At 26.2% G+C, this 27,500-nt stretch overlaps 1 protein-coding gene across 42 annotated transcripts in view; it reads right to left on the minus strand.

Annotated features, from left to right (window-relative positions):
• LOC124429034 (longitudinals lacking protein, isoforms F/I/K/T-like) overlaps positions 1-27,500 on the minus strand; it is a 284,869-nt gene that overhangs the window by 200,475 nt on the left and 56,894 nt on the right. Inside the window, exons 7-9 of one of the 42 annotated variants that reach the window (XM_046973775.1) lie at positions 2,494-2,754; positions 1,689-1,739; positions 407-699 (exon numbers count right to left, since the gene is read on the minus strand). The exons of 29 other annotated variants lie outside the window; for them this stretch is intronic. In XM_046973775.1, the coding sequence (XP_046829731.1) occupies positions 422-699; positions 1,689-1,739; positions 2,494-2,754 (590 nt within the window). In that variant the 3' untranslated portion in view covers positions 407-421. Of the gene's footprint in view, positions 1-406; positions 700-1,688; positions 1,740-2,493; positions 2,755-7,201; positions 7,432-9,181; positions 9,451-11,333; positions 11,484-16,268; positions 16,687-17,162; positions 17,815-18,986; positions 19,170-19,650; positions 20,732-21,829; positions 24,361-24,691; positions 24,767-27,500 lie in introns of those variants that run through there. 12 more of the 42 variants (XM_046973803.1, XM_046973783.1, XM_046973789.1 and 9 more) reach the window with 12 other exon arrangements.

Here is a 27,500-nt window from a genome sequence, read left to right on the forward strand (position 1 = left end):
TTCCTTATAACACATATATTAAAACATACAAATGCAAGAATACATTATCGATTTATAAATTTTATATGTTACATGTATTAATTAAATTGACATTACGTAATAAACAAATAACTCAATATTTAATAGTTTAACATTACTACATTGTTTCGAATAAAAGATAAAAAAAAGAAAAGAAAAGAGATTAAAAAAAAAGAAAAAAGAAAAAGAAAACGTGAAGAAGAGCAAATTAAATAGAGAAGAAAATCACGATTTAGAGAGAACAATTACAAAAAAAAAAAAAAAATAAAAGAATAAAAAAAATAAAAAAAAAAATAAAAAAAAATAAAAAAGATAAAAAAATAGAAAGATAAAAAAAAAGTGGAAGAAAGAATTAATTTCTTGAGAAAAAAAAGGAAGAAATAAAGAAATAAGAACGTATCGGTCAAGGTTGATATACACGATAATTGATAAGGTCAACCGCATAGACCTCAGGTATCTTGTGCTTGTTTCTAATATGACTATAAACATTATGTCGTTGTTTAGTACGATAACAGCAATGAGGACATTGAAATCTTGGTTCCTGGCCGCATTCGTAACTCAAGTGTCTATTTAAATCATGCTTGTAACCAAAACTACTTGGACACTTTGGACACAGAAACTTTTTCCTGTAACAACTCGCGCGTATCCTTTTGTTCCATGATCCTTTGACATCCTGTAACTCTGAAAACAAGAAGAGAGTAACTCGTTGAGATCGATTTTTTAAGAAGAAAAAAAAAAAATAAAACAAAGACAAGAAAAAAAATTTAGGATAAATGTTAGTTTGGAACAATTGGAATGATTCCAAACTGTTATTTTCTTTTTTCTTTTTTTCTTTTCTTTTTAACAATCTTCAAGTTTATTTAATTTTAAAACAATTATTTTTATTTCATCGAGATGGATTTCCTATAACAAGTGATATTTTTTTTTTTTCGTAATATCCTTAAAAAATCTGCAATAAAATATGATCGGATAATATAATAAAACGTGAACACGAATAATTAATAATCTATTGATACTTACTTCACTATTTAAGTTACATAAAATGTATATTATGCTACATATATATATATATATATATATATATATATATATATATATATACCCGATTAATTCAATAACTTATTAAGTATATATTAAATACATACATGTCGGATAACATTTTATTTATAAATAATTGCCATCGTAAATACAATTACATATTGCATGACTTAAATAAAAGCAATTATGTAATTATACCTGATTTTTAACGCGTTACGTTGAAAAATTGAAAAAAAAAAAAGAGAGACGAAAAAGAAAGTATACAAATAATCATAATAATTATAATTATAATAATTAATAATATCTAATGTTTATATATATATATATATATATATATATATATATATATATAAACAGGTATAAAATTGTACCAAATAAAAAAGGAAAAATAAAATTGTATCCTTAAGGTCTATACACACGACTACTAATAATGTCCAAAGTATAGACCTCAGTCTTTTTGTGTACATTTCGAATGTGTTTATAAACATTTTGTCGTTGTTTAGTTAAATAATCGCAATAAGGACATTGAAATCTTGGTGCCTTGCCGCATTCGTACATCAAATGTCTAGTAAGAGCTTGTTTATGACAGAATGGCCTTGAACATTGTGAACATAGAAACTGTTCACTCTTACCATTATTAGAACATTTCTTCTTGAACTTTGACTCTTTGGCATTGTGTACTTCTGAAAATAATAAGAGAAGTAGAACATTGAGATTGGGATTGATTAAGACAAAATAATATTTACGAAGAGAGCTTCGTTTATGAAGATTTGAACAATTCTTTAAACAGTTCTTTCTTTTTTTTCCTTTTTTCGCGACTGACTAAAGGGTCGAGCGCGAAAGGGAAAGAAAACGAAAAAGAAAAGAAAAGGAAAGAAAAAAAATTCTTCATTTCTATTTCCTCGACGAAGATTTCAATGATTAATGTGTAAAGAATTGTCCTTGATCGAAATAAAAAAAAAAAAAAAAAAAAAAAATAAAAAATAAAAAAAAAGAACATATATCTCACTAATAACGTATGATCGATAATTAATCGTTTATCCAAAGAAAAAAATATCTTATCCGAAGAAAGTCTGAATCACGTTTATTTATAAATTATTAAGCACTTAAACATTTGAAAAATGTCGAAGGGAGTAAAGTTTGAAAAAAAAAAAAAAAAAGAAATAAAATAAAATAAAATAAAATAAATAGAAAAAACAAAACAAACAAACAAAAAGCAAAAAAATAAGCAATAATCGGACTTTAATAAGTTTGAACCAAAGAAGACAAAAAAAAAAAAAAAAAGAGACAGAATGGAGAAAAGAAGAGGAAAAAGAGGCAAAAGAGACAAAAAGAAAAGAAAAGAAAAAAAAAAGAAGAAAAAAAAAAATAAAGGAAAAGAAACCAACTTTCACAAATTGGAAGAAAAAAATGTGTCCTCAAGATTTATGTACATACGATTATCGATAATGTCTATAGTATAGACATCACATTTCCTGTGTACGTTTCTTACGTGGCTATAAGCGTTTTGTCGTTGCTTAGCGCGATAACTGCAATAAGGACATTGAAATCTTGGTTGCTGACCGCATTCATACTTCATGTGTCTATCCAAATCATACTTCTTAACGAATGTACTTAGACATTTCGAACACGGATACTTTTTCCTTCTAACATTCATGAAATAGCTTAGTGTCTTTGGTTCCCTGGTATGTTGCACTTCTGAAAAACAAAAAAAGAAAGCAACTCATTGAGATTGACATTTGAAATCAAATATCAAAGGAACTTTTTAAGATAACCATTTTATGATTCACATTTAACCTTTCACTATATTTAAACATATCGCAGTTCTAAAGGATTAATCCAAAAAAAAAAAAAAAAAAAAAAAAGAAAGAAAAAAGAAAAGAAAAGAAAAAGAAAAGAAAAAGAAAAAAACATGAAAAGAAAGGAAAAAAGATTTTCTTTTTCTTCTTCTTTTATTCTTTCTTTTTTTTTTTTTCTTTTTTTTTTTTTCTTTGTTTTCTTGGTTGATCCACTTTTCTTTTCGCTGAGATTTTCAACGATTATCGTCCAAATAGGAACGTCTTCGATCAAAATCACATAATCTCATAATTAACATAGCTGAAAAATAAACACAGATTGTTTAATTCTTGGTATAATATTTTCTTAAGTATAAATATACATATATATATATATATACATATGTATTATATTATCAAAAAATTATTATATTAATAAAACATATGTACATATTTATACATAGAACAGGTACATTTATTCGTCGCCGTTTCTATCATTACAGATATTTATTTTTTTATTCACAACAGAGTTCTATCATTTATTAGGAAACAATGAGAGAGCAAACTCGAGGAATTCTTTTTCTTTTTCTTCTTTTTCTTTTTTTTTTTTTGATACTACAAATAAACCCAATTATATATAATAATCTTGAGATATTTTTGGTAATCGAATTATTAATGCATTCTTATTTACATTGGAATATAAATTAATTGAATGATTTTTTATAAAGAACTTTTTAAGACGACAGAATAATTTAGAAAGAAAAAGAGAAAAAGAAATTAAAATTGGGTGTAGTCTAATGGTCTCAGGAACTGATAAGAAAATAAATAAATAAATAAATAAATAAATAAATAAATAAATAAATAAATAAATAAATAAATAAATAAATAAATTGTACGCTCATAATGAATCGACATTAGGATTTACATAAATTAAGATATGCGCTCGAACAGTTTGGACATTGAAAATTTCTTTGGCTGTAATTCCAAGCTGCCGTTCTCATCAGTTCATGGAATATTTCTGGAAATAAAAAGAGAACAGGTCATTGAGATTGATACACGAAGGGTGAAAAAAAAAAAAAAAGAAAAAAAATAAATAATACAAAAAACAGAACCGGATAAAAAACAAATTATAGCTATTACGACGAGCGATCGATCGAAAAATTAAAGATTTTCTTTCTTGATCCTCCTGCATAATACGGAAAGATTCTTATTTTATTCTTTTTTTTCTTCTTTTCTTTTCGCAAAGCTATATTAATGATTTTTACATGAAACAATGTATACTCCAATAAAATCGATATAATTTGACGAGTCACATCTAATTGGATATAAAAAAAACACACACACACAAACATATATATATATATATATATATATAGATCTAATTACGATTATAATATACATAATTAAAATTATAAATATATTGAATAATTAAAAACAACAATGCTCACCGTAATATCTGAGGTAATACTTCTATACTCGGGATATCCTGCTAGATACCACACCATGAAGTCTAAATAATAAAAAGAAAACAATAAATATGAGAATAAACAAATTCGATGAAAATAAATGTAAAATTTATTCACAGTAAAGCATATCATAATTATTAGAAATCAAAAAAAAATAAAAAGGAATTAAAAAAAAAAAAAAAAAAAAAAAAAAAGTAAAAAAGAAGAAACCCACGATGATGAAGATAATGACGATGACGGTGACGATGATGATGACGATAATTATGACGATGAAGATGACGACAACGACGACAATGACAACTACAATAACAATAACAATAACAACAACAGCGACAATAATAATATTAATAACAAATTTGAAATATAAAAGAAATGAATATCTTCCACGATATAGATTTTAAAAATGTGTTCTTTTAAATTTATACCCACGACTGATCACACAAATCAAAAGTTTTCGGGTAAATCTTTCGTATCGTGTCGAACGTAGATCATTCCTTAGAACAAATAAAAACAATTTAAATACTGCAATCTAATTGATTGATTAGATTTCTAATTTTTATGTATAATCAAAGAACTCTTGTTGACACAGACAGTCTGCAAATTGAAAATATCTTCCTTTAACAATCGCGATATTGCAACGTTATCTTTGAGAGCTCTTGTTACGATGTATTTTCTCTATAAATAATAAGAAAACAAATCATCGAAATTAATCTTCGGAAGAGGGTTGAGGGTGGATGAAGGAAGGGATTATCGAAAAGGGAAAGAAATTAATAGAACTTTGCGATAACTGATGATGGCTCATGACATGATGGAATTATTCTCAAATAATTTTAATGAATTATCAAGGGATCTGTGGATCGATCGATACAGGGGAGAAAAAAAAATAAAAAGGTAAAAAGAAAAGATGAAAAAAAAAAAAACAATAATACCCTGGTTGATCGTCCTTCTCCTGTAAAGTGGAAAGATTTTTGTTAGTTTAAATTTTTTAAGAAAATTTAACGCAGAATGAAACGTATTCCTATTGATGATAAAAGCTTGATCGAGATAAATTAGAAAAAAAAAATATATATATATATATATGTGTGTGTGTGTGTGTATGTGGTTATTTATGTAAGTAACAAAGCATATATACAAATTTACATTTATTTATAATCGTTTGAGTCAATTATATAAATAATTATTTTTCCTTTCACGTTATATAATTATTTCTATTAACGATTAGGAAACAAAGAAGGGGGGGGGGGAGGATCTCTCTTGGAGGAATCCTTGTATATTTTTATTTTATTTTTCTTTCCTTGTTTGTTTATATTTTTTTATTTATTTATTTATTTATTTATTAATTTATTTATCTATTTATTTTTTTGATACGACAAAAAATTTCTTTTTATTATCGTCACAATATATAATAAGTACAGTCTTGAAACATTTCTATTTGGTAATGCAATTAATATTATTTCTTTTGTCCTTAATATTGTTATAAATAAATTAAACGATTATCTTGGAACTTTGACTGAAAAGAAAAAAGAATAAACATAATAGAGTCTTTGCGGATTACTCTTTGTATTTCTTTATGATATTCTCTATATTTCTAAACGTAGATATTCGAACAATTTTGATATGAGAGATTTATCCCATACGCGTTTATATTCTAATAAACTCGTACAAAAAATTCGACAACACAAGAAATATGTTCAAAAGAAATGATATTGCTATTGTAATTGTCTCTTTAATATATTCTCTCTGTTATATCTTTGTTCCTTTTTCTTTCTTTTCTTATTAACAATATTCAATTAAAATTATCAGTGTATATATATATATATATATATATATATATATATATATATATATATATATATAAAATGACAAACAAAAAATTATGATTATCGAGTTAATCGAATGAATCCCCGATGAATTGATAAGTATAAAGAAAAAACACAAGAAGAAACAAAGAAACAAAACAAAATGATTAAGAAAATAATGATATAATATGATCGAGTTAATATAAATTAGCGAAAGAAGAAAAGAAAAAAGAAAAAAAAAAAAAAGGAAAAAAAAGAAAAGACAAGAAAAAAATAAAAAAGGAATTAAAAGGAGAGGAAATAAAAAAAAAAAGAAAAGAAAAAGAAAAAGGAAAAAGAAAAGAAAATAGGAAAGAATAATGAAAACTTTCGTAAGAAGATTAATTTCGATAATCAGATCGAGATATCCCAGTTGACAATTCCGAATGTTGCATAGTTTTCTTTCTCTCTTTCTCTCTCTCTCTCTCTCTCTCTCTCTCTCTCTCTCTCTCTCACTTTTTTCCTTCATTTTTTTCTTTTTCCGTCTCTCTTCTTTTTTTTTGTTTACTATTTACATCGCTATAACAGGTTTTCTTTTCTTTTCTTTATTTTTCTCTTTTTTTCTTTTTAATTTTTCTAATAAAAAAAAAACATATATATTATATAGTAACCATTTGGATACTGGTACACGTATTATTCTGGCGACCTGGCAGATCCTAAAAAAGAAAAAAAAGTGTTTAAATACTTTCGATAATAATGATTTGTTGTTGGATCGTGTCAATAAAAATATTTGAGAGTATTACGTAAATTTGATATAGGAACGTTATATGAAGTGTGCATATCTTCTTAAGGAAAAAAAAAAAAAAAGAAAAAAAAAGAAAAAAAAAGAAGAAGAAAAAAAAAGTAACAATGAAAGTAAGAGAAAAAGAGGGAGAAAAAGAAAAGAGAAAAAGAAGATTGTCTTTTATTCATTATTGAAAGGAATAAAGAGAAAAAAAAGAAGAAACACGATAGAAGAAAAGGAGCAAAAAGTAAAAGAAGAAAAATAAACAAATAGGGAGATATATACACACGCACGCACATACACACACACACACACATATATATATATATATGTATACCAAATCGGAAAATTCTCAGTTCACAGTTCGATGCAATGTGTGTCAGCACACTTGTGTACTTCCCTTAGATGCCTGTAAACGTGACTTTTTCTTTTCGATCGATAATCGCACCGAGGACACTTGAATCTACGTTCTTGGCAACGATGATAATGTATGTGTCTCATCAAGTTGTTATAGCGAACAAAAATCCTACCACAGTTGTTCGGACACTTCTTCGCTTGTTTCATGTAGAAATCTGAAAAAAATAAGAACAAATTTTGTTTTCAACCACGAAATTATTGATTTTCATATCCAAAGGAATTTTTTTTCTTTTCCTTTTTTTTTTTTTCTTTCTTTCTTTTATTCTTTTTCTTTTTTGTTTTTTCTCTTATTTGTATATTTTTCCTTTTTCTTTCTTTTTTCCTTTAACAGAATAACTATTATGACGATCGATGAAAATTGAAAGCACGATATAGAAATAAAATTATTATTTTTCGAATCAAAGAAAAGAAAGAAGACAAAACAAAACAACGATTAATATTGAAAATCCTGAAAAGAATCGAACATCACAATTAAAATCTATACTTGGAAAGGACATATAATATGTGTATATATATAACGTTTACATATATATATATGTATATATATATATATATATATATATATATATATATATACTTTGATTATTTAAAACATTTGATAATTTATTGAAACAATATTACGTTTAATAAGAACAAATAATATAATCTAAATAAAATATTGCTATTGATAAACAATTGCATACATAGTTCTCCATGATAAGATATATATATATATATATATATATACAGGATATCGCTTGAATAAATTGACAATATTTTATAGGGGGTGGTATCAAAATTAAATCGGAATTTTTTTTATTATTGAATTTAGCTTGAGTCATCATTAAAATATTTCACGTTTATTCTGACATACCCTGTATACATATCTATATATACATACATAAATAATTAACACACATATATATATATACATATATATATTAATTTTTTATATTTATTTCCCTTCTTCTAGAATATTAAAATATTGTTAAATTATATTCTTAAATTGTTTAATTTTATATTAACGTCGAGCAACGTAGAGAGAAATTTATTGCACAAAAAAAAAAAGTAATTATCTTCTATTGTTGTTTTTGTCGATAGATACATTAAATACATTTTATTATTCACACTACATTATTGAACAGGTACGTCGTGGAATTTTTTAAAAACATAAAAAAAGAAGAAAAAAAAGAAGAAAAAAACATATATATATATATATATATATATATGTTTATTTATATCAATATATATATATGTGTATAATATTATCTATTTTATATATATATAAAAGTATATATATATATATATATATATAATTATATCATAAATATTTTGTTAATAATTAATTATATATTCTCAAAGAATTTATTAATTAATTCCTATATTCTTAAATAATTCCTACACCTTAAATCTTTTCTAACTTTCAAATTTTAAAAATTAATTGCCGAAGAAAGAAAGAAAAGAAAGAAAGAAAGAATGAAAAAAAGAAAGAAAAGAAACGAATGAAAGTGTCAAACAAGATTATATAATAGATTTCTTTTTTAATGAACTCAAAAAGCCTGATTAATGGTTTGTTTCAATCGAAATAGAAAAAAAAAAAAAAAAAAAAAAAAAAAAAAAAAAAAAAAGAAAGAAAAAAAAATTATAATATTAATAACAATAATGATGACAATGACGATGATAATGATGACGTTGATGATCGATCATAATGAATTTATATTTCCAATTTATTCATTGAAATGAACGAATAGTGTTTATTATGTATTTATTAGCTATCTTATCGGAGTCTCATGCACCCACACACACACACGCACGCACACACACACGCACGCACAGAAACAGACACACATTCTCTCACTAAAACTAATCAATAATTCTTCATTTGCTTGCATTTTCATTGGTCGAAAAAATGTCGATAACGTATACCGTTTTCTTATGATGTTTCCTACGTATGTGAGCTTTTAAATTCGAAGCATGTTTCGTAATATGAGGACAATAAGGACACTTGAATCTTGGTGGTTGGCCACATTGAAACTTAAGATGATTATAAAGATTGTTACGTCTTGTAAAATTATTGCCGCATTTATAACAACAAACGCTCTTCTTTCGTTGAAGTCTTTGGTAAAGTTCACGGTTCGGATTATAGCAAACCGATTGTAAGATGGGATATTCTTGCCTTAAGTTGATCCCACTATCTGAAAAAAAAAAGAATCAACGAGACCGTATTAGAAGAAAAACAAACAATTCTTTTTAACTCTTGACGAGTCGTATAGATTAATTAATAAATCTCTCTCTCTCTCTCTCTCCCTCTCTCTCTCTCTCTCTCTCTCTCTTTCTCTCTTTCTCTCTCTTTCTCTCTCACTCTCAATCACTCTCTTTATTTTTTTTTTTGTTTTCTTTCTTTCTATCTTTACTTTCTCGTATCGTCCTTAGATCAACGATCGAAAAAGAAATCCTGAAAAAATGAATCATTGATTTATCGTATAAAATTAATACGTTCACTGGAGATTGATGTTTCGTTCTTTTTTTTTCTTTTCTTCTTTTTTTTTTTTTTAAATCTTCTTCTTTTTTACATCTAAAAAATATTATTCGAAGAAATTGTCGTACAAGCACCATTTTTTTATGGACGAACATGGATAGAGAATGATAAAAGAACATAGTCGTGAAAACGTTAACTTATCGTTGTTAAGATTAAAGGACGATCATTACTGTTTCATTTTAGAGAATGAGAGAGAAAGAGAGAAAGAGAGAGAGAGAGAAATTTTTGCCAACACCATTGAATGAATTTTGATCACTCTTAATACCTTCATCACTGACAATCCCATTATAATATTAACATATAAAGTTAACGTAATAATAAACTTTATTCGATGAATTATCACACAAGAGATAATATCACTTACGATCACGACGGACGATTTTTATATCAAGATCTAATCTAAACAATTAGATCTCGTCTCTACTAACTTAATAAATATCAATAAATATTAATAAATATATATATATATATATATATATATATATATACATATATATATATATATGCGTGTGTATATATATCACAATTATATAATGGAAAAGAGGCAATAAAATTGAGCGAGTATGTCGGATACCTTAGTTAACAAGAAAAAAAAAAAAAAAAGAAAAAAAGAAAAGAAAAAGTAGAAGAAGAAGCTGAAAAAGAAAATAAAAGATAAAAAAGATCACAACGATGAGAATCATCAGTCGACTTAAAAAACAATAATAATAATAATAATATCTACTAATAGTAATAGCAATAGTAATAATAATAATAATAATAATAATAATAATAATAATAATATAATTTATATCACAGTCATTCATCAGGTTCGTTTTCCTTACAGGCACACGCGTATCATCATTCACAAGCACACACTATCGTATTAAAATGAATGATTTTCGTTCGGGCCAAAAAAAAAAAGAAATGCCGCGGAAAATATTATTTTGGGGGGCGGGGGGTCTCGAGAAATAGGATAAAGAAATTGAATAAAAATAATAAATAATACTAATAATAATGATGATGACGATGATAATAATAATAATAATAATAATAATAATAATAATAATAATAATAATAATGATACAGTAATTATTATAATTGTAATAAAAAAAAAACCTAGATAATAATTATCTATTATAATAAAATAAAAATATTTCTTTTTTCTCTTTTTTCTTTTTCTCCTTTCCATACATGCACGAACGCACGCACGCACGCATTCTCTCTCTCTCTCTCTCTCTCTCTCTCTCTCTCTCTCTCTCTCACTCACACTTTCTCTCTCTCTCTCTCTCTCTCTCTCTCTCTCTCTCTCTCTCTCTCTTTCACTCTCTCTTTCTCTCTTTCCCTGTTTCTACGTAAACTGAAGTAATTCCGTTTTACATATATCAACTACGTAAACGGTATTTCCAGGATGTATACGACGAACATGTGCACGAACATTAGAAGGATGTCTCGTTCTATATCCGCAATAAGGACAATTGAATCTCGGTGATTGGCCGCACTCAAACTTCAAATGATATTGTAAATTATGTTTCCTACTGAAGACACTGTTGCAATTACCGCAAGGGAATCTTTGAACGTGTTGATCGGCGGATCTTGTTACTACAGCTGTCGCAGTCGTTGTCATTGTCGTTGTATTTGGAATGACGTTGTCTCCTGTCCAATTATAATTGACGTGTCTCTGATCATACGGTAGAAGAAAGTTCGGATCTGAAAAATAAAGCATAGAAATCGTTCGCTTCAATTTTTCATATCACGTATGTTCAATATACGTGCGGATACGCATACACGCACGCGCTTACACACTTCTTTTCTTTCTTTTTTTCTTTCTTTTTTTTTTTTTTTTTTTTATTTATTTATTTATTTATTTATTTATTCATTATCATTATTATTTTTGTCATATTGCTTGTCCTTAAATGAAAAATGTCACGAGAAAATTGATATGAGAGTGTTAGAAATAGAGTATACATGCATACAAGATATACATACATACGCGCGCGCGCACACTCACACACACACACACGTGTATATATATATATATATATATATATATATATATATATATATATATGATGTATATTTAATGTAAAATTGTCATTCTCACTATCATTTCTTTTTTTTTTTTATTTTGAAAATTTTCGACATTAATTTTAGGTGTCTGTCTTTCGTTAACATACCTCATAATTGCATATGGAACATTTATAAATTATCGTATATCAATGTATCATCACACTGGATCTCTTCAAACCGATCTATCCAAAGAGATCCTTGATCTTCGATGAAGTTCGATGAATCTTCTTCTTCTTTTTCTTCTTCTTCTTCCTCTTCCTTTCCTTCTTTATCTTCTTGAATTTTCAAGGACGGTTATTCTATTAATGATCTCCTTTGTTACAAAGTATGTGCATGTGCAAATTTATTATTATTTAAAAACTATACAAAACAAAGTGTATTCACAATCTGATTAAAATATATACCATTGGTAAAAAAATATGATTATTATTATAATAATAATAATAATAATAATAATAATAATAATAATAATAATGATAACTATGATGATGATGATGATGATGATAATGATGATGATGATTATGATGATGATAATGATATTAATGACGACAATAATGTTATATTAATCAATGGAATATTTTTCACAATTGCAATTATTTATCATGATATATATATATATATATATATCTTCTATAAATTCCTAAAACGGAAGTGTATCCAAATTTTATCATATAGTTGTTATAAACAAAAAAATTTATTTATATTCTTAATGAATGTCCACTTTTAATAGAAAGGAAGAAAAATTTAATCTATTATTTAATCTATTATATATCAAAAAACTTAATTGAGAAAAGTTGTGTCTCAATGTATTCTCTCTTTATCGTCAAAAAATAAATTGTATATATATATATATATATATACATAATATTAATTATACACATACATATACATATATATATATATATATTTATTTATTTATACTTAAATTTTGTATAAAAACAGAAAGTAAAAATCCAATAGAATTTTTTATCTTTAATATTTTGTTTTTAAAGTTTCACTATTATAATTAATAATTCATATTATATAAAAAAAATCAAAAAATCTTTTGATATATATCACTGTTCGTTATAAATAAAATAAAAGATAACGATAAAATAATAAGTATCCGCCTATCGAAAAGTTTATTGTTTATCACTTAAAATTATTAATAATATTAACAAAACATAGTCACATTTTAAATTACAGGACAATCTACTTATACAAAAAAAAAAAAAAAAAATAAATAAATAAATAAATAAATAAATAAGTAAATACAATATCAATAATTTCGCAATTATTTTACAGGAATTTGATATTTTTATCTTTAAACTTTTCCCAATAAAGTTTTTCGATATCATTAACAATTTCGAAGATGGAATGATAAAAAAAAAAAAAGGAGAGAAAGAAGGGATCAAAACTTCAAGGATACTTATATTTTTTGTCACCATTTAAACTAAAACACAGGGAACAAAAAATAAAAAAAAATATCTTTCGACTTAGGATTAGTTAAAAAAAAAAAAAAAAAAAAAAAAAAAAAAATCTACGCATTAGAAAAAATATTTTCATTCATTTCTTTGTTAAACAAAAAAAATACAAAAAAAAAAAAAAAGAAAATAAACACAAGAAAAAAATTCTGACAATATCATATTGCCCGAGAAATTGATTGGAAATATTCATTAAAAAATACAAACCGATCGATCGCTCTCGATCTATCTATCTTAGTTTAATTACACAGAGCCCAATAAATAATAACAAAATTTCTGTTCTGTTGCTTATATAAGTTAAATCTATTCACGGATATACTTGTTGATACGGATTTGGTGAACCGAAAAATAACAGCATCGGTTTCACCATATCTAACTCTAATTTCCATTATTACTGACATGTATGGACACACTGCTGGAAAAATCATTATCATTAATAATAACACGTAGATATTATTCGTTAATAAAGATTTTTCTAAACGAAAATTTAATCGTCATTGCGAATATTTAGTAGTAGATTAAATTCAACAAGTAATTTTTTGTTTTTTTTTTTTTTTAAATCTTATAGAGAAATATAGTTAATAATAACAATAATAATAATAATAATAATAATAATAATAATAATATATAATACAATGAAAGCTCTTGAATTTTGTTATTAGACACCTGTTGAATTAACACAATTGATCACTGTAAATATCATATTTTTAAAACCATATCTAATAGAAAGCAAATTTTTTTTCTCCGATTGATTATTGCAATCATTGGCTATAAATATATGTGCGTATATATATATATATATATATATATATATATATATATACACACACATAGAAATAGTTGTAACTATTTTTTTTAGATAAAAATAAAAAGTGAATTATCCAATTGGATGTTATTATCCAATTCAACATTTACATATATCAACGGCATAAACTATATGGCCAGGATGTATTCTACGTACGTGGGCACGTACATTAGATACATGTTTAGTTCTATAAGGACAATATGGACAATTGAACCTTGGCAATTGGCCACACTCAAATTTCGAATGATAGTAGAGATTGTTCTTGTGACTGAAGACACTCGGACATTTTGGGCATGGAAACTTTCGCTTGTCCGTAGGTTGTAGACCAACAATGGCTTTATCCTTACGTTGACAAGTTTCAGGTTTATTCTTTACGACTGGTAGATAAATTCTTGGTACTTTAAATTCTGAAACAGAAAGCACAACAAGGGGTCAAGGTATAAAAAATCCTTTACACCATTTTTTTTGTAAACTCGATTTCTGAATAAGTAGCGTGGCTGAAGCACTTGTCGTATCAGAATAATCGATAAGGTTCTCCTAAAAAGAATAGAGAAAAGAAAAGATGTAAATAAGACGAAAGAAGGAAGGAAAGAAAGAAAGGAAAACGAGACGAAAGAAAGAAAGAAAGAAAGAAAAGGGACAAAGAGAGTAGAACAATAGGAACAATAGGATCAGTGTACTTAAATCTAAAAATAATACTTATTAGATTCATTTTTCTTCTGATCGATCTTTCGCACTGTAAAAAAAAAAAAAAAAAAAAAAAAGAAAAAAAAAATAAAACAAAAAGGGATAATAAATTTATCTAATTCTAATTAATTATCTCTCAGCTTAGACATTACTGTCAATAATTATGTAAAAATCCGATAACATATAAACGTCTTAATTTATATAAATGACGTTCAAATGATACCTTAATATATAACAAAATGTATAACAATTTATTGCATATACCTAACAACTATTACAATCTATGCATTAATATAATAACATTATAAATATACATCTGCACGATTACGATAAATCATATATTTAAATTACAATAATTTCGAATTTCTGTTTTTTAACAGTATGTCCTTGATTTACTCACAATTCTTAATTATTATCATGTGATGAGATGAGGATACAATATACATATATTTTGCAAGATAAGTCGTCTTGATAAAAAATATCTATAGTATATGTATATATACATATACACATAGATACATATACAATATATACACGTATAGTCACATGTTTTTTTCTTATAAATACAAAAAAAAAAAAAAAAACGTAAGAAATAATATTAGTTTCACATACACACACACACACGCACTCTCTCTCTCTCTCTCTCTCTCTCTCTCTCTCTCTCTCTCTCTCTCTCTCTGTTCGTGATCTTATTGTTATAAGTACACTGAAGAAAAGAATAAAAAATTTTAAAGTCATAACAATTGATCGATAAAATCCAAAATTTGTCGAATTATAGGATGTTCCAAATTTAAAATGAAAAAAGTTTTTAAACATTGTAGTCTTACAATCTGAAAAAAAAAGACGAGAAGAAAAATGAAATAGTATTGAAAAAGAGCGATTGACTTTTAAAAATCATTTAGAAACTTTTGGTCCATCTTATGATTGAAAAAAAAAAAAAAAAACGAATACACATACAAACAAACAATTAATAAATAATGTTCAACAGTGAGCGTTCTTTTGCTAAACCTTGAAAAAAAAAATCATAGGAATTAAAAAAGAAATTACAAAATGACTTCTTGTATCATATAGGCTGAAAGTAAGAGGGAAAAAAAAAAGAGAAAAAAATTCAATAAAATTATTGACAGCGATTGTTGTAATTATGCCTGCAAAATAAAAAGAAAAAAAAAAATGATTATTCGTCGATAAAAACAAATTTAAATCGGAATATAAATCATTATCATATTGTAAAAATGTATTACACGTGAATATAATACACAATATATAATATGAGACGTAATAAAAATAAATAAATAACAATATAAAATAAAAAAGAATTTAATAGATAAATGTCGTAATGGTATGTTTGTTTATGTTATTATTATTGAAAAATTTCATAGAAATAGGAAAATTCATTATTCTTCGTTTTTATGGAAAACGAAACGAAACGAAGCGACATTCAATGAAGTAAAATGAAACGAAACGAAATGATTCAGACGAAATGATTCAGATCTTCTTAAATATCTTCAAAGAACAGATTGTTCCTGATGACGTCGTAATTATTGTTGATTCAGATCAACCGTATAAACTTCTTTTCCAGGATGACAATTTCTTACGTGCCTGCGTGCATTGGATATATGTTTAGCTCGGTATTTACAATAGGGACAATTAAATCGCGGCATTTGACCGCATTCGAATTTCTGATGATAAGTTAAGCCACCCTTACGGCTAAAAACACTTTTGCAATTGTTACATGGATACTTTCGATGAAGGACTTTTTCCCATAAACCCGTTCTCATAATTGGTATTGTTCCCGTGGCCATTCCCATAGATAGGCCATTCGATGATTGATCCTTCAAAGGGAAGATCCTTGTAGAAGGCCGGTTAGCGAACACTTGATAAGACAATCCTGAAACACATGTGTATCCATTTTGACTATAAAACTGTATAATATCTCTTGATAACTTTGTATTAACAGAGAGAAAAAGATGATGCGAAACGAAGCTTTTTGTGTTTCTTTCTTTTCGTTTTCTTTTCTGTTTTTTTTTTTTTATTATTTTTTTTTTTTTTATGCGAGATATCTTTAGCCGTGGACTTTTTCTTTGTTCGTTTAAAAACACGATTCTTCGGTTGAAGAAGCATATATATATATATAAATATATATATATAAATATATATATATATATATATATATATGTATATGTATATCTAGGTACATATGTGCGTTTGTATGTATATAATGTGTGTATATATATATATATATATATATATATATATGTGTGTGTGTGTGTGTGTGTGTGTGCATGTGTATTCTTCAAAGGTTGAGATTCATCGATGATGAATATCTTCCAAAGGATGACAAATACAATTGATCTATATCACGAATCTCAATGAAACGACACTTTTTATTAAACATTAAAGAGGGACACATATATTGACACCTATAAAATATAGCTTTAAACAACTTGACTAAATTGTCAAGTCGTAATTTTATAAATAAATAAATAAATAATAAAAGTAAGGAAGAAAGAAAAGAAGAAAAAAAGAAAGAATGTAAGAAAGAAAAAAAAAAAAAAAGAATAAAAGAAACAAGTATCAAGTTTAATTATGTTGACAAATATAATTATATAGCGATATATATATATATATATATATATATATATATATATATATATAGTGATTTTATTGAATTAATTGAAAGATTCGAAAAATGTGCCCTCAACCTTAGCATCTAAGTCCGATTTCACTATGCAATCGTACTTTAGATTAGTTGATACGTCGATAACATAAATTTTACGACCGAAATGTTTTCTAGGTACATGTGCACGTATATTAGAAGATTTCTTCGAACAGTATTGACAATAAGGACAACCAAATCTCGGTAGTTGACCGCATTCGTACTTGACGTGAGTACCGAGATTATTCTTCCTGTTGAATGTACTACCACATCTTGGACATGTGAATCTCTTTTTGCATTTGGTAGAAGAGGTTTGATGTTTCATTGGCATCATCCTGAAGTCATCCAATTGTATGATATCTGTAAAAGAATGTTTATCGAATAATCAGTCATCGATATTCAAAAATAAAAATCGATCTATTCAAGGAATATTGTAGGATTATCGTAGGAATCAATGACAAAAAGGATATTGATCATGGTTGAAAATCTCATGGTATTACATTAGATCACTTAGATATAATTTTTCTTTCTTTCTCTTTTTTTTTCCTTTTTTCATTTTTTTTCTTTTTTTTTCTTTTTTTTTCTTTTTTTTTTTTTTTTTTTTTTTTTATTGTTAAATCATTCATATAAGAATCTAAAACTAACACAAAGATTCTTTTCTTCTCTCTCTCTTTCTCTCTCCCCCTCTTTCTCTCACTCTCTCGCTCTCTCATTCTTTCATTTTCTCTTTCTCTCTCAGTCTCTCTCTATCTCTCTTTCAATATATGTATATATATACATATATATATATATATATATATATATATATATATATATGTATATATGTATCTATGTATGTATATATATATATATATGTGTATATACACGTAACTAAATTTGTTATATTATATTAATTTTTAAATCGTTACAATAAATTATAAACTTAAAGATATAATATATGAGGATGTCGACATTAAACAGGATCTTAAGCGTATCCTAAATTTTATCATAGTTATTTGATTTTTTTTTCTAAATTTCTTGTTTCTAATTCATCGCGCGACATGTCAATTAATATTTAATTCTTATCGAAAGTTTTTACGGAGGGGGAGGGGTGTTATAGGGGGCCAATTTATGTTCGGAATTTCTTCGAAATTAATAATTCTTCGTCTGAGCCACCGTCTTAAATGAATTATTATTTCTCATATTTTATAATTATAATTAAAGAGATTCACGCTTTGAATTGGCGGAAAAGGAAAAAGAAAAAGAAAAAGAAAAAAAAAAAAGAAAAAAAAAGCAGATACAAAAAGTTACGAAGAAAATCCTTGAATAAAAAGACCCCAAATTGACAAATAAAATCGTTGATAGGAGATAAAAGAAAACATTAGAAGAAAAAAAAAAAAGATTCATAATGAAATCGTTAATATTTCCAGTCCATTAAAAGCATGCGGAATGCAATCAAGTTGATTTGACGTGTACCACATAAACGTCGTTACCGGAGTGAACGCTGCGTATGTGTGTGTAAACATTAGAGGTTTTCTTCGAACGATACTTGCAATATGGACATTTGAAGCGTGGCTGTTGGCCGCATTCATATTTAATATGCTGACGAAGATTGGCCCGGCGATTGTATGCTCTGCCGCATGTTGGACAAGCAAACTTTATGCTTGATTCGGTCAATAATGTTAACAATCTTCTCGTTTTGATCTTCGATTCATCCTCGATAAGATGATGATAGTCTGAAAACAGAAAAATAATACCAAATACGATCCGTCATTCATATGTATGCATGTTTTTACATGATCTTCTTACAATCATATGTTTTTTTTTTTTTTTTTGTTTTTTTAATTCTCTTACGAGCTTTCTATTTCTTTTTATTTATTTTTCTTTTTTCATTTTTTTATTTTTTCCTTCATATTTTTTTTTCTCTTTTTCCCCCTAAATAGTATAACGATGACCTAGAAATTATATCACCATCGAAGTTTTTGCAGGAAATGTATTATAAAAAAAAATAAATACAAACAGCTTGGAAAATATATAAACGGAAATGAATATAATAAATAATTAATATATATACATAATTCTTATATATATAATATATATATATAATATATATATACATATATATATATATATATATATATATATATTTCTTACATATATAACGTACAAAATAATTATGATTAATGTGATGATTATTTTTTCTCTTTTCACCCTCTCTCTCTCACTTTCTCTCTCTCTCTCTCTTTCTCTCTCTCTCTCTCTCTCACACACACACTCTCTCACTCTCTCTCCTTTCTTCAATCATGATCATGATTTTTTTTCGCATAAGTATTTTTCTTGCTCGTCTACGTCTCGTTATTAATCACAATAGCATATTTAACTCGTTCAACATTTTTTAATAAACACATCGTCAAATAATCCATCGAGTTTTTTTTTTTATAATTTGATATAATGAGTCTACATAAATAAAAAAAAAAAGAAAATTAGTGAATTCCATTCGAATTGTAACGTTTCAATTATTTTCGATCTACGGGAATTATATATATATATATATATATATATATATATATATATATAAAATTACTTTACTACCCGCACGATTGTCAGTAATATACAAACGCACATACATGGAAGAATAAAAAAATCAAAATCTGCATGATTTTGTACAAGATATTGAAACAAAATTGAAGAATGTCATCCGCATAGAAAGTTTAACATATTACAATAATGATTGCCTAATAAAATTACCTATAACCTTATCTAAGAAATTAATAATATAAATCTCCGATAAATTTTTGGAGATTAGTGAAATAGAAATATTAGAGGAATTTATATTTTACAGGGAGTATAACTAAAGCAATAATATATATACATATATATATATATATATATATATATATATATATATATATATCTGTCATGAATTAAAGAGATCATTAGATAAGTGATTAGATGAAAAATACTTGTGGTAATTTTATAAATTATACAATATGTCGGCCGGTAGACGGATTATATGGGAAATTGGTGGATAAACGTGTGTCCTGCACATAAACCACAGAACCCTTGTGTTTCCTTCTAATGTGTTGTTGAACATTAGATGTCTTCTTTGATATCATATCGCAATAGGGACACTTGAATCTTGGTGGTTGGCCGCATTCGTATCTCAAATGTGTCATCAGGCTTCCTCTCTTGTTATAGACACTGGTACAATTCATGCAAGGATATCTGACGATACTTCTATAGTATCTGTTCAAGTAACGTAGTCGCTGACTGGCCGATCTGATGCTCGCGAAAATACCTGAAAAAAGGAAAAGTTATGGGTCAGTCGTAGAAGTTCCAAAAAAAAGGAAGAAAAAAAAAAAGAAAGAAAAAAAAACTAATGAAATAGAGGGGGGCCAAAACGAACGAGAGTGAGAAAGAGAAAGAGAGACAGATAGAGAGAAAGAGATAGATAGATAGAGAGAGAGAGAGAGAGAGAGAGAAAAAGAAAAAAAGAAAAATGAAAAAAAAAAAACAAAAACGTATAAATCAATTTCATTGTTCTACCCACTTTGATCTGGTTTTCGATATTCGATCGATCTTATCAAGTATCTAAAATATTTTGGTAACTCTTTATTTGGGTGGTATCTTATATATAATATAGGTATATTATCAATTACAATAATATTAATTATTATTTCTCTCATCAATATTATATAGGAAAGTTTGATATCGATTTCGGTGCTTTTCAATCTTTGTGATGTCACGATCCCATCATTTATTTTCGTCGGAAACAAATTTCTTCGTGTAAAATTTTTAAGGAGGCAAGTCGGACTTTTAAGATAACTTTTTCTTAACAAATGCATTAGATCTAATAAATGAATTTTCTTACAATATTAATTACAGGATTATTTATATTTTATTTCCAACAAAGAAAAAAAAAAAAAAAAAAAAAAAAAAAAAAAAAAAAAAAAAAAAAGAAGAAAGAAAAAATAAATAAATATCTCTTGATCCACGATAAAAGTGATTCAAGGATCCTTGTAATAAGATCGTGATTTTTTCATAGATTGAAAAACACCGAGAATCGATATCCCATGGTCGATTCGATATGTTCTTTGTTTCGATGTTATCATCGTACGTAAATCAAAGTAATAATTATACAACGTATTACTTTGATCGATATTATCGATGATAACAACGATTTCAATGCCAACATCAACAATAACAACAACAATAATAATAATGATAATGATAATAATAATAATAATAAGAATAATAATGACAATGATAATGACAATGATAATGATAATGATAATGATAATGATTCTAATTCGATAAGCGAGCTCTAGATAATTTTTTGTAATGATCGATTATATGTAACTTCTTGTCCTTGTGCACCCGACGAACATGAACGTACATGTTAGATGAGAACTTTGCTTTCTTCGTACAATATGGACACTGGTAACGTGGTTCCTTACCACATTGAAATTGGCAATGTGTTTTCATGTCTGAGAGTCTGCTATAACCGTTGTTGCATTTAGGACAATAAAACTTCTTTCTGATGTTCGCATTAATCGCCATCGTCGTCGGTGTCGCCGTCATAGTCGTCGTCATAGTCGTCGTCATCGTCGTCGTCGTTATCGTCGTCGTTGTCGTCGCATTGTTCGGCCAATTATTAATTATATTATTTCCCTCTTCCATTTCTCTTCCAGGCTCAACGAAGACAAAATGAGAATCCCTTTTCTTCCTTAGATTTCTTTCAAATATATTTCTTTCTACCGATTGATGATAATTCTTCGTTTGTATTATAGCGACTGGATGTAAGAATGACGTATCCGGTACCTGCCGGTTCAGTGAATCTAGAAACACAATCGGAAAACAGTGTGAGCTATAAAAATGCCTAAAACTAAAAAATATATATGTGTTTGTGTGATAATAATAATATATATATATATATATATATATATATATGTATGTATATATTATCACGATCAAAACATAGAATAGAAATAACATTGAATAGACGAAACAAATGTTATTTCTCTTTTTCCTTTTTTCATTTTCTTTTTCTTTTTTCTATTTTCTTTTCCCCATCGCAAAACAATAATTCGTGTTTATTTTCTTTAATTTTGTTCTCTTTGTCGTTGATTGCTCCTTTCATATTTTTATCATATCAATATTGTCGATCCTTCGAGAAAAAAATCTTATCCGCGCGCACACACTCACGCACGCACGCACGCACGCACGCACGCACATACATATACACGAACGTACACGCTTGTACGTAGGATATTAGGCTAAATAATAAAATATAAAAAATATAGAATCGATCAATTAAATCCATATCCGTGAAAGAGATGCCGTCAATGAAACATTATTCAAGTTAGCCCTGTAATTAAACCTGTTTAAAAAAAAAGAAAAAAATCATTATTATTTATCGAACGGGGAAAGAATCGAATTATAAAAGTAATAATTAAAAATGAAGGAAAAAAAAAAAATAAAAAAAGAAATAAGAAAGATAAAAAAAAAAGAAATAAAAGAAAAATAAAAAACAGAAGGAAAGTCTGTTGTTATAAGTCGATTATTCGAGAAGAAAATTCGTTTTTTCTTTTTCTTTTTTTTTTTTTTTTATTGGAAATACAATGAGAGATTTATGCTAATTACAGGCAGCAAAGCCTGACGTCGATATGATTTTGTGTAAATAGAATGATACATACGATTATAATAAGTGAAATGAGAGTTTCAGTGTGAAGAAGGGAGAGGGAGCATGATTATGATTATGACTATGATTATGTTTATAGAGAGGGGAAAATTAATATAACGATGAGAGATGAAAATACAGATCTTTACGAATCGTTCACACGTGTATCGATTTTTCGTTTTTCTATTTTTTCTTTTTCCTTTTCTTCTTCTTCTTTTTTTTTCCCCCTTTTGTTTTTCCTGATCAATATCGATATATATAATTCTGTCGAGAAATAATTTTTTTCGACTCAAGAGATTCTCAATCATTGCACTTGCCGACCCATCGTGACGACATTTTCTTTCTTTCTTGCTTTTTTTTTTTTTTTTACACCTCCTGCGTGCGTATTTCAATCGTCAAAAAGAAAAGAATTTATCCGGTAAATTCATCGATTACATACTCGAGAGAGCTAGTGTCGTATGTAGTGTAATTTATTATTGTAATAATATAATATAAGTGAAAATTGAATGATAAGAAAATGTCAGAAAAAATAAACACTGGCCAAGAGATTGGTCATGACGTTGAAATTCGATATAAAAATTCGACGTCTGTGTATAAAAAAAGAAAGAAGAAGAAGAAGAAAAAAAAAGAAACAAAAAAAAGAAGGAAACAAAGAAAGAAAGAAACAAAGAAAGAAAGAAACAAAGAAAGAAAGAAAAAAATCGAATATGGTCGTATAAACGAGAGCTGTTAAATCAAGACGCGTTATTATCGTTTGCACGTTTCTACGAGAGTGTGTGTGTGTGTGTGTGTGTGTGTGTATGTGCGTGAATTTTATTTTATTGCTCTTTCCATTTAATTGCCCTTTCTTGAATTGTTGGGATCACGTCCACAGCCAATCTTGAGGTGTCTTTTCAAATTACCACGTTTAGCATAACTCGTTACACAATATGGACATCTGAAAGCTAACGTTGGCACTATTACTTCGACACTTTCGAGAAGTTCTCCATCTCCTCCACCACCACCTCCTCCTCCTCCTCCTCCTCCTCCTCCTCCTGCAACACCTCCTCCTACTCCTACTCCTGGCCCACCGACACAATTTCCTCCTCCACCTCCTCCGCCACCTTCACCACCAACTCCTTGAGTAAAAAAACAAAAGATTTCGTGCTGTTTAAATAAATCTTCATTGGCGATCGACATATTGCAATTTCCACACTTAAAGGATCCAACATTTTTTGGTTGTTTATGGGTTGATACAGTATCTGGAACTAATCAAAAAACAGAGATCTATTTCAAATTTATATATATATATATATATGTATATATATATATATATATATCGAGAAAAATTTGTGAGTGAAAAAAAATTGTACATGCTCATTCCAATAAATAATCATTATTATTATTTTTTTTTTATCTATTTATTATTAATCTACTAATTAGTAACATTCAAAGATAAGAAAAGTGATCGAAGGAAAGGGAAGAAAAAAAATAATAATAGAAAAAAAAAAATAATAAAAAGATAAAAACTGGACCATTCCCTATAGCAAAAAGTAGGCACAGAGGGAACAAAAAAAAAAATAAAAATAAAGGATTTACCACTCGTCGTTTTATTTTCATCAATCTTCTTCATCGATCTTGTAATTCTTGGTTTTGATAACCAATCCTTATCATCTGCAACATAACAAAAGTGATTAGCTTATTTTCTGTTGAATTATCTCTCCTTTTGTTCGTTCAATTTGTTTCAAACAATTAATAATAATATATTATATATATATATATATATATATATATATATATATACATAAGTAAACATTTCAATATTATTATACATAGATTTGTAAAAAAAAATGTAAATGTACGAATTAATAAATAAACTTTTGTAATATTACTAATGTTAATGAATAAAGAAAGGAAGATCGTGTATACATAAATATATATATATATATATATATATATATATATATATATATATAATATATTATATATATAATAATATATACGTATTATGAATAATATATAACAAATTAATACGATAATATTTAAAATGACAATAAAAGATGATAATGTTGCATTATCGATATTGAATCAATCGATTAGGATTGTTAATAAGAATTTTAAGATCTGTTATTAATATAAATTTGTTAAAAAAATTTTTCTTATTTAATTGTTCTCATGTTGATTGTCTTTTTCTATTTGTAAAAATAATTCATACCTTCAATATTGCAAAACCAAATAAGAAAAATCTTTCTTTCTCTCTCTCTCTCTCTCTCTCTCTCTCTCTCTCTCTCTCTCTCTCTCTCTCGTGTTCTATATTTTTTAATTATTAAATAAAATATAATATTTTATCAATGTGATAAAAGTCAATATGGTAAAAAAATAAATAAAACGAACGTTTTATTATTGAATTACAAAAAAAGTATCTAGCAGTGCGAGAGAGAGAGAGAGAGAGAGAGAGATAGAGAGAGAAAAAATATTGTTTCCCATTATTAAAAGTAATATATATATATATATATATATATATATATATATATATATATATATACACACACATATACATCGGTTTAATCTGAAAAATTTGTGAGAATTAAAAAGAAATGTAATTGTCGTGGGTATTGATCGTTACGTCACACTATTCAAGATCTAAACGATCAATAGTCCTTCGTTCGACCAATAATACATTGTTTACATAGAATATAAACAATGTACCCAAGACTCTTCTCGTTTTCGTACTATTATACCGTGAGCGTCGCTCGAAGAGTGATCATCAGTCTCTATAGGTCTGTGACTTTAAAATCTTTTATCGTAATATTGCTCTTACAAATTAACAGAAAAATCATTATTAATTACGATTATGTATAATCGATCGATCCTTGAACATATAAAGATCACTTCAAAAATTCATATATCTAGATTAATTTTTATATCATTTAATGTTTTATTTTAATTAGTTAATCCATGACTTTCCTTCAAGTCGATTTAATAATAAAATTTTATGCGTAGTAATAAGTTCCGTAAAACAGGAAGAAAAATTGATGAAAGAATTAATATTAAACAAAGTGAAAGTGAAAGTGACGTGTGTGTGTGTGTGTGTGTGTGTGTGTGTGTGTGTGTGTGTGTGTGTGTGTGTGTGTGTGTGTGTGTGTGTGTGTGTGTGTGTAAAAAACAATATGTATTTTATATTAAATAGAACCAAATTAGGTAACCGATACAAAATCGACATAATATGTGGTTCTGAAAAAGTAAACAAATCGATATAGACATTAAAAATTATATATATATATATATAATTTTTTTTAAATCGACTATAGGTAGAAATGATTTAACAGAAATAATTTAGTTAACATTCTGAAGTTTTTTTTTTCTTTTTTTTCTCTTCCTTTTTTCTTTTTTTTTTCTTTCTTCTTTTTTTTTTCTTTTTAAATATCAAACTTAAAAATATCAATAATATTTGATCGATTTAATCACATAACTAATTAATATTATAATTAGAAGGTAAAATAAAGAAAAGGATTGTAATGACGGTACATATCGTAAACATTTATTAAACACATTAATAATAAGAAAAGATATAATATCGATCGACTACCCATATACATATATATGTATATATTCATTACTATATGTCATAACAATATTTAATCTTTCTTTTTTGTTTTTCTTTTCTTTTGTTTCCTTTTCTTTTTTTTTTTTTTTGTTTCTTTCTTTTCATCTCTGAGAGTATAATTGAAGTAATCAAAAGAACGGCGAATATTTGTTCTCTTTGATTGGTTAATTCTTTGACCATATCTCTCATATCTTGTTTCAATATCTATACAAAATAATAAAATGAAGAACTATTAAATATATTTATTGGGTTAATAAATAAATATAAATTCTTTTTTACGAGAAAAAAAAAACTATAGTATATTTTTTAGTTACTTTCATAGTTAACAATCTATTTATTTATGATTATATATTTTCCTTTTCATTATATGCATATATATATATATATATATATATATATATATATATATATACATAATATATATATATGTACATATACATATATTATATATAATATATATATATATGTATGTATGCATATATTTATATTTATTTTTTATTTATTTATTTTATTTATCCAATGTGCTCTTTTATACATTTATTTTAATTAAAAATAAATGTCCCATTGTAATTATATTTTGACAAATATAATAATTAAATGATAATTGAATTCATATTTGTTTTCTAATAAACTCATCGATCATTAAATTTTATTCTAATTTTAATTATGAAACAATAAATTAAAAATCATAACTAAATAAATGTGGTTTCATTTTGATAATAAAAATAAAAAATGAAAATTTTTTATTAATTCATAATGACCATCTCGTAAATTTATTGTTTTTGAATAAACATATGAAAG

This window comes from Vespa crabro, chromosome 14 (genome assembly GCF_910589235.1).
Source record: "Vespa crabro chromosome 14, iyVesCrab1.2, whole genome shotgun sequence".
In the NCBI taxonomy this organism is placed as follows: domain Eukaryota; kingdom Metazoa; phylum Arthropoda; class Insecta; order Hymenoptera; family Vespidae; genus Vespa; species Vespa crabro.